Consider the following 8,195-nt stretch of genomic DNA (forward strand, 5'->3'; position numbering starts at 1 on the left):
CCATGGGGCTCCTGAGGGGTGAGGACCCTTCCCCATATCAAATGGAAATCAGGAGTGAAGAGGGAACCTGGCCCTATGGCACAACAGGGATGGAGCCCAGGTCCAGTGCTCAAGGGAGGGCATCAACTCTTCCTCTGTACTGCCCCCTGTGGCCACAGATTAACCTATCTCCAGGGCCTAGAACCAGCCTTTTGGGGCATCAGATGGAAAGCAAGCAAGTGGGTAGGCAGACTGCCTGAGAAGCCATTCAGAGGCCCCTTCAGGAGGCAGGATTGCAACCCTTTCCCATTTGCTCAGTTGCAACCTGGCCTGGCAAGAGAAATGAAGGCGACTTTCCCTGTGGGCTCATGGGTACTGACTGTGGTTACTGCCCAGTGGGCCCTGCTGGCTCTGACTGAACCCACATACCCTCTTCAGTGAGTTCCCCTCATTCTGGATCCTCATCTCTACAGAGCTGCATCTCTGGGAGGTCGGAGGAGGGAAGGGCAAAATGGGATTTCTGAGAATGGGTTGAGGCCAGGGCACTGCCCCGGGGTGTGGCTATCCCATCCTGATGGCATCCAGTGTGGATATGACAGGGAGGCCGGCTGACAGAAGCCAGGCTTCAGTTGTATGAATGAACAGGTCTTAGCTTTACTCTGTGGCCAGGAACAGGTAGGGACCCCTGAGGTCCAGGCCCTGGGAGGGACTGGGAGGGTGTCCCTGTTCATGTTCCAAAGGCACAGGTGTTCACAGTTACTGGCATCTGTTGTAACTCTGATAAGAAAACAACCTCTTCCCGGCACCACCCCGCCCATTTGGGATTTGAGACAGAGTTGGAGGTGTGGCCCACAAGCTCTGCCTCCAGAAAGTTTATTGGATTCAACCACAGCAGGGGCAGGTTCCTGTGTGTGTGTGTGTGTGTGTGTGGTCACTCTCAGTGTTCCTAAAGAAGCCCTGGGATCTTCTGCTCCAGCCCTGGTCAGGAGAGACAAGGAAGAAGTACATCTGTGGGGGTGTAGAGAAGAGAGAGTAACATCTTTTAAGGGTTCTGGCATCAGGGCCAGCAGACACAGAAGCCATAGGCAGGGTCATTTGACAGGGCCCCAGAAGGGCCTTCTCTCTTCCTGTAGCCCCCAAGGGACCCATTCCCCACACTCCATTCAAGCAACTTCACTTCAGAGACCTTCCACCACCACCCCCAACCCCATCTTTCCCTCGCCTGACTTCAGAGGCCTTGCACTCCCCCCGTCTTTTCCTAACTGGAGAACAGAGGCCAGAGATTCTGGGATTGGGTTCTTTGGTAGGAAGGAGAAAAATAAATAAACCGTGTAAATTCAGTGAAGAAAATGATGATGAGCTCAAGCCCCCACCCAAGACTGGTGGCACGCCTGCTAGGAAGTGCCAGACCCAGATCCAGAGAAGAGAGTGAACAGGTTTCAGAGTTGGAGAGAGCACCCTAGAAGCTAGTCTCCCTTTGCCAGCAGGCATAGCCCCCACACCTCCAATACTTGATCAATTGAGGGGCAGCTGAGAAAGCTTTCCCATGAAGCCATCTATCCCCATAGGCAGGAGGCGAGGGCAGGGGTCTTGGCTGCCATTCTGGAAATAGTCATTCCCAGAGAGCTTTGAGGCAGCACCTCTGCCTTAAGGGTTAGCAAATGCCCTGTACTCAGGCAGGCCTGAGATGTAGCCTAGAAGCCTGTGTAAGGTACTGCATCAAGGCACTCGCATCAAGACAGGAGGACTCGGTTCTGCTGGAGCCACGCCCACAAGAGGGAAGGTTCCAGGGAGCAAAGCCAAGAGTCCAGGAAAGGGAACAGAACTCCAAGTGGAGCGCCCCTGTTTGTACATTAGGAAAGGCAGAGGGGAGGCCAGGGCCCAGTTTCCTCTCTTGGTCCATATTCCTTTGCCTTCAATGGCACTACAGGTGGGACAGACAGAAGAAGCCAGCTTAGAAAAGACTCAGGTTCCATGAGGACTCTTGCCCTGACAGTCTCTTACTCCTGCCTTATCTGAGTATTAAGGTCCCTTTCTCCTGGGAAATGGGACCATGTTCCAGAGAAGGGCGTGGACATCCTTGCTTAAATGTCAGAGTGAGATGCTGGCATCAGAGGCGGCTCTCCTGGGTGTCTGCCTTGCTCACAAGTGGTTCCTGTGAACATGGCTCCTCAGAGGCCTCACAGGGCCTCTCGGGCTTGTCTTCTGCTTCAGCAGAGAAGCAGACCTTGAAGCAGGCCCGCACCGACTCCTTTACTTCAGCCTCCAGGCCCTTCATCTTGGCCTCATACTCTGCCAGCGCCTTCTCCTGGAACTGTAGAGACAGCAGGAACCATTACCAGGTTCAGGAGGGGGCCCTGCCTGCCCCGGACTCTAGAACACTAAGAAGCCCATTCTATTCGGGAGTTCCAAAAGCCTGGGAGGAGGTGGAGAGAGGGAGGTCCATCAGAGAACCTTCCAGGAGAAGCATCAAGCAAAGAAATTTGCAGAGGTCTCCTTTGAAAGGACCTTGGGACACCATGAGAACCTGCCTGTGGCCCACTGCTGAGGTGTGATGGACCCCTCCGCTGACCTCTTCTGTGGAGCCCCTGGGGTCAGGTCCCTTCCCACCCATTTGGCTCCACTGGGACCAGGACAGAGCTCTCACCTGCTTTTCCATTGCCTGGATCTGCCCCAGGCAGGCTGTCTGCCTCTCTTCCAGCTTCTCCTGGTGACGCTCCAGGGTCTCTGTCATCTGGGTGCAGGTAAGAGACAGAGAATCAGACAGACAGGAAAGCAGCATAGAGACTGGACCCCAGCTCTCAGCTAAGCAGCAGTGAGACTCGGGGCCAATTCTTTAACCTCTGGGCAGCTTTTGCAATGTGTAAAGTGAGGTAATCGTGCTCCGGATTGTGAAGGATCACATGGCTGGCCCACAGGAAGCCCCTGTCATAGTGCCTGACACGAGGTCAGGCCACAGTAGGTGGCAGGCCTGTTACTGTGGTCAGTAGTGCCCAGGGAAGGAGCTTTAGATCCATTCTCAGCGGTGTTTCCCTTCCCCTTTCCATTCTATGGCGTCCCAGGATGCTTTCCTCTCCCGCCTGCTAACTCATGTTTCCCAGGTCGGTCCCTTCAGGCTGGCAGGCTCCACCCACAGGCCAGAACCTTGGGATACTTCCTCCCATTCCTGGCTGCATGGACACTTTTGGGCAGCCTGCTTTCAGGGCTCAAAAGAAGGACACTCACATCCCCCACACAAACCTATGGTGAGGATGGTTGGGAAGGACACAGCCCTGCATACCTGCTTGACAGCCTGGACCACTTCCTGGATGTGGGAATTGTTAATTTCTCTCTTGAGCCTGTTGATACAATTGGAGTTTTATAAAGGGACAGAGTCCATAAATTATCCTAAGGGTATGACAAACAAGAACTCCATCACTGAAGCAGGGAGGAGCAGAGAGACCAATGTGGAAGATGGAGGACTATTGGGACCCCTGAGTCACTTCCTCCTTAAAACACTCTGACAGAAAGACATCGAGGGTGGGCACAGTGCAGAGTGCAGACAGCTAAGGGGCTGCTACCCATTGGCTCCAACACCCTCTCTTTGTGCACGGTTTTCCTTCTACTGTTCTTCTTTCCTTAAGCAGTGTTAGCATCTGGGTTTTGCTCAAGGGAGATTGAGAGATACAGCAATAGCTTGTGAAGGGCCAAGACAGAGGCAGATCTATGGGAATCAAGTCAGGAGCCCTCGTAGGGTTGACCCTCTTCCAGCTGGAGGCTGCTGGGGTGGGCCTCCCCTTCAAGGTATACCTCTCCTGGGCCACCTTGTCTGTGGTGACCTTGGTCATGGCTTGGATCCGTTCCAGCCTCTTGGCCTCCAGTTTTTTCTTCATTTCTTTGGTGTCACTGCGGACAGACAGGGGGGAGATATTCTGTGGGCCGCCGCCTTTGGCGGGAGGAGGTAGGGGCGGGCTTTATGACTTTAGACTTTACGTTTCCGAGGTTTCCTTGAAGGTCTTGAGTTCGGCAGCCTGTTTCTCTCTGGCCAGCTCCATCATCTTGGCGATTTGCTGCGAAGGAGGAAGGATTAGCTTCGCGAGAAGCCCTTGGCTGTGCAGAAGGGGTGGGGTTGGTTGCTGCAGCCGCTGTTGTCCCACACCTCGGTCACGTGCTGCTCCTTGCGCTTGAGGACAGAGCGGTACTGCTCCTCGCCTTGCTGCTGCAGCTCCTGCTCCAGCCTGTCCTTCAGCTCCTGCACGCGCGGGTCCGCCCCGTCGGGGGGCTCGCTAGGCGCCACGACGAGGACGGTCTCCTCACAGGGCAGGGTCCTGCGGAAGCCACAAGGGAACAGGCCGTGAATCAGGCGCCACCATTCTCGGGGAGGGCAGGGCGCCACCGATGCCCGTACCTCTTCTTGCGGGAGCCCTTGCCCGGGCGGAGCTTGCTGCCCGCTGCCGGGGTCTGGAGCTCCGCCAGCTGTGCGGCGCCACGCTGCAGCAGTTCCTCCCAACGCCGGGCTCCACGGCGCTCCAGCTCTCGAAGCTCCTTCTCGTGCCTCCGCTGCAGCTTCACCACGCCCTTCAGTTCCCGCAGCTCTTCCAAGCTGGCGGTCTGTGGCTCTGCAGAAGCATGGCTGAGGTGCCATGAGGCCCAGAGCATCCTCCCAATCTTGCAGGCCACCCCCTCCCCAAAGTCCCAGGCCCTCCCTCCAGATCCTGCCCCACGATCACATGGCTCAGCAGGCCTCACCTGTCACTTCTTTCTTAGCTTCTTCCCCCTTGGCCTTGGTCCCGGGTGCTGTAAGAACACAGGCCTGGACTGTCAGGTGCTTTAGAGGCACCTCAGTTTGCTTCCTGCGGGGCTGTAGTTTAAGCAACTCCCCCTTTCTTAGTGTTGAGGCTTCAGATTCAGATCTTCCTTCCCCGAATGAAAGCCGGACTAGGGGTGTGGTGGGAGAGGTACAGAGCTATCCACTAGGCAGGTGGACCCAGAACTACCTACCTGCTGACCCATTGCCTGCCGAGACTGGTGCCCCATTGGACTGACTGGCAACAGGTGTCCCAGAGGAGAAGAGCCTCTGTATGAGGGTGGCCGGTTAGAACGATGGCTCTAACACGATTTTCCCTGAGTGGGGGACTCTGCCCCTCCCCACTCATTCCACAGCCCGTGGAGGGTTCTGGGAGTGGTTCAGGCCACACAGACCTCAGGCAGACTTCCTGTCACTTCTTTGAGCTTCACGGACTTCTTATCATGGGCATTGAAGTACTTGATGGGGTTGGCAAGGGCCACTGTAAGATCTGGGAACACAGGACACGAGAAGAGCGGTGTGTATGGAGTTTAAGGCACGGGAGGATCCACCGACCACCCTTTCTCGTTCCACTTCAGACACTGGCTTAGTGAATGGAGAGGGAGGGGACAGCTTGGGGCCAGGCACAGGTCTCCTACCTGCCCACGTGTCAGGTACGTAGTCCTTCATCTCCAGGAAGACAAATAGAGCAGGCATGGTAAGGGGCATGTTGCTCTCACTTCGAAGGCACAGATGGTGGTATCCTGTGGAACACGGTGAGGTGGATGGTAAGCCAGAGCTCACGCTGCTCAGCACCACAGCACAAGCAAGCACTCAGGACTTCTGGAGTCAAAGGCCAGGGTTCTAAGTCAAATGCTGTGCTTCCTCACTGTGTGGCTTTGGGCAAGCTAGGTTAACACTTGCTTGACTCCTCATCTATCTGCCGTGTGTGTGTGTGTGTGTGTGTGTGTGTGTGTGTGTGTGTGTATGTGTGTGTGTGCACGCGCATTTATTTATTCTGAGAATGTGTTATAGCTCTTCACACCTTTTTATTACATTTTAATTTATTTACTCTGCGTGTGAGGGCGTTCGCACGCAGAGGTCAGAGGACAGCTTGTGGGAACTGGTTCTCTCTCTTTCACCATGTGGTGTCTAGGGTCAAACTGGGATCATTAGGCTTAGCGGCAAGTGTCTCTACCCGCTGAGCCATCTCACCAGCTCCTCTCACACATTCTAAGTGCCCAGAGATGCCAGCTGCTCAGGAATCTGTAACAGTGACTCCAGAAGATCATGGGCATTCTGTTAGGTGGGCAGAGTTCCTGGAGAAAGTCTATTCCTGTCCCAGATAAGCTGATAACATGAGGGAGGAAGCTGAGACCTCGGAGACCCCACCTGAAGGCCACTCCTGCCCCCTAGACAGGAGACTTGTCTTGTCTCAGACTCTGCAAGTAGTTAAGATCCCCAGTTCCTTACCAGAATGTAAGGCATTGATGGGGATGATGCGGTGTCCAAGAAATTTGTTGCCTTCTTCCATCACAGCTATCCTGAGGGAGGCCAGCTCAGGCACCAGGATCTGTGGTAGTTTAGGATAGAAGAGTCTAGGAGCGGACAGCGGGGAGCCAAGCGGCCCCTCCCCTTGACTCCAGAAGTCTCACTAAATGCCAGGATGAGACCCTGGCAGGCATTGCTAGGTTTGGTAAGGATAGGCAGAAGCAATGCTCTACAGTACACACAGGCATCTTCCAGTTTGAGCCAGCCTTACATGTGAAAATGGACTAGATGTCTGCCGTGCAAACAGCCCTGGCAGCTTTGCCAACCAGTGTCCAAGGAGACAAAGAACCCCATCATCCGTTAGCTTCTGGGCTGAGAGTTCATGTTTTTATCCCCAATCCTAATATGTGCAAGGACCCTCCGCCACACACACACACACACACACACACACACACACACACCTTGTGAACTTGAGTTTGAGACTTTTAAATGTTAGGAAGTCATATAGGGACAGGCCAAGAACTAGGGACAGATGCCAGTGCCAGCCCCAGCCCTAGCACCTTCTCAAAGATAAAGGGCTCCTCTTTCCAGACAGGATTGATGGAGTTAGCAGTAGGTGACAGCTTGGTACGATACCGCCTCTTGGGGTCCCCTGGGAGACCAAACAGTTCCACTTCCACATAGGTGCGCACACTGCGCTCTGACAGAAACTGCCCAGAGATGACCTAAAAGTGAGAAGCCAGGGTAAGGTCAGCATTAGATTTCCCACTCTAGTTGATCCCTAAGCCTGTAGGGCATCTGTCCCCATAAGGCTAAGTATCTACAGTGGGTATTGTGACAGTCCCCCTTCAGCACTGGCAGTGTGACTCAAGATTTACAGGCAAGCTTTAAGGACCTGAGTGCTTCCAGGACACCCTGGCAGAGGCTGGCCACCCACACAAGAAAGGAGCAACAAACGTTTACCCCCTGGTCTGGAGCCTGGGCTCTTGCTGCCCAGCATAGCTCAGACTCTCTCTCTCTCCCCTCCCCCACTGGAGTTTCAGCCCTTCCCCTTGGTTTCCATGGGGACCAAGAGGCAGACTCCAGTGCTGAGGAGGAGGCTGTTTCCAAGGCAACTTGCTACTGCAGGAACTGGCTGGGGTTGAAGTCTTCAAGATATCAGGAAAGGAGGTTGAGGTAGAGGGGTGGGCTTTTTGGCCTTCTTTTCAAGAGCCCGCCCCCCCCCCCAGCCACTTGTCAGCCCTGAGCCTTGCCGTAATGGAAAGGGTGGTGGCTACCACCACATCAATTCGATCCACAGAGAAGGGGTTGAACTGCTTGTCCAGTCTGCGCATGAACTCATGCTTTAGGAGGTAGCCACTCTGCCCGTTGAACTCAAACACTGCCATGTTCTGCTGCATGGGCAGGTCTAGGGGGACAAGAGGATGCCGTGAGTGAGGATGGTGTAACCTGGATCTATTCTCAGTCTCTTTTCAAAACTTTCAAGCCTTTTTGTTTGGTCTTGGGAATGGAGGAGTTTGGGTAGATCATGAAGGTGAGAGTTTCTCATGTCCCGTTCCAGTCCCTTGGGGGTACCTAGCCTTTCAGGAAGGGTCTTCAACCTAGAGTCAGCAAGGAGTAATGGGAGGACCAGGCTGCAAATTCACAGAGGATCTGGGATAGCTGGCCCAGAGGTAACATGTAAACAAAGCAGCCAGAACCCATGCTAGCCTTCGTGTCTTATGTATGCTCCTATACATGAACAGCTGAATAGGCATGGGGGGATGAGCCCCTCCCCAAAGTGCTCCCAGAGCCCACACAAATGCCACACCCAGTAGGTATCAAAGCTCTTTATCCAGGGAGGATAGGATAGGCTAGGCAGGGCCCAGGGGCGGGTTCTGGGGGAGGGCATCTGGGAATGCAGGGCCCAGGGGTGGGTTCTGGGGGGGGGGCATCTGGGAATGCAGGGCCCAGGGGCGGG

General features: G+C 54.7%; 1 protein-coding gene across 1 annotated transcript in view; it reads right to left on the bottom strand.

Annotated features, from left to right (window-relative positions):
• Window positions 1-850: 850 nt before the first annotated feature.
• The window catches only part of Plcb2 (phospholipase C beta 2), a 19,521-nt gene continuing 12,176 nt past the window's right edge, over window positions 851-8,195 (bottom strand). Inside the window, exons 19-32 of the mRNA XM_021193454.2 lie at window positions 7,489-7,643; window positions 6,796-6,960; window positions 6,218-6,317; window positions 5,404-5,508; window positions 5,161-5,255; window positions 4,960-5,035; window positions 4,708-4,755; window positions 4,367-4,577; window positions 4,118-4,286; window positions 3,952-4,028; window positions 3,769-3,864; window positions 3,260-3,317; window positions 2,627-2,713; window positions 851-2,293 (exon numbers count right to left, since the gene is read on the bottom strand). Coding sequence (XP_021049113.1) covers window positions 2,090-2,293; window positions 2,627-2,713; window positions 3,260-3,317; window positions 3,769-3,864; window positions 3,952-4,028; window positions 4,118-4,286; window positions 4,367-4,577; window positions 4,708-4,755; window positions 4,960-5,035; window positions 5,161-5,255; window positions 5,404-5,508; window positions 6,218-6,317; window positions 6,796-6,960; window positions 7,489-7,643 — 1,646 coding nt within the window. The 3' untranslated portion in view covers window positions 851-2,089. The remainder of the gene's footprint in view (window positions 2,294-2,626; window positions 2,714-3,259; window positions 3,318-3,768; window positions 3,865-3,951; window positions 4,029-4,117; window positions 4,287-4,366; window positions 4,578-4,707; window positions 4,756-4,959; window positions 5,036-5,160; window positions 5,256-5,403; window positions 5,509-6,217; window positions 6,318-6,795; window positions 6,961-7,488; window positions 7,644-8,195) is intronic.

The sequence above is a fragment of the Mus pahari genome, chromosome 3, assembly GCF_900095145.1.
Source record: "Mus pahari chromosome 3, PAHARI_EIJ_v1.1, whole genome shotgun sequence".
Classification (NCBI taxonomy): Eukaryota; Metazoa; Chordata; class Mammalia; order Rodentia; family Muridae; genus Mus; species Mus pahari.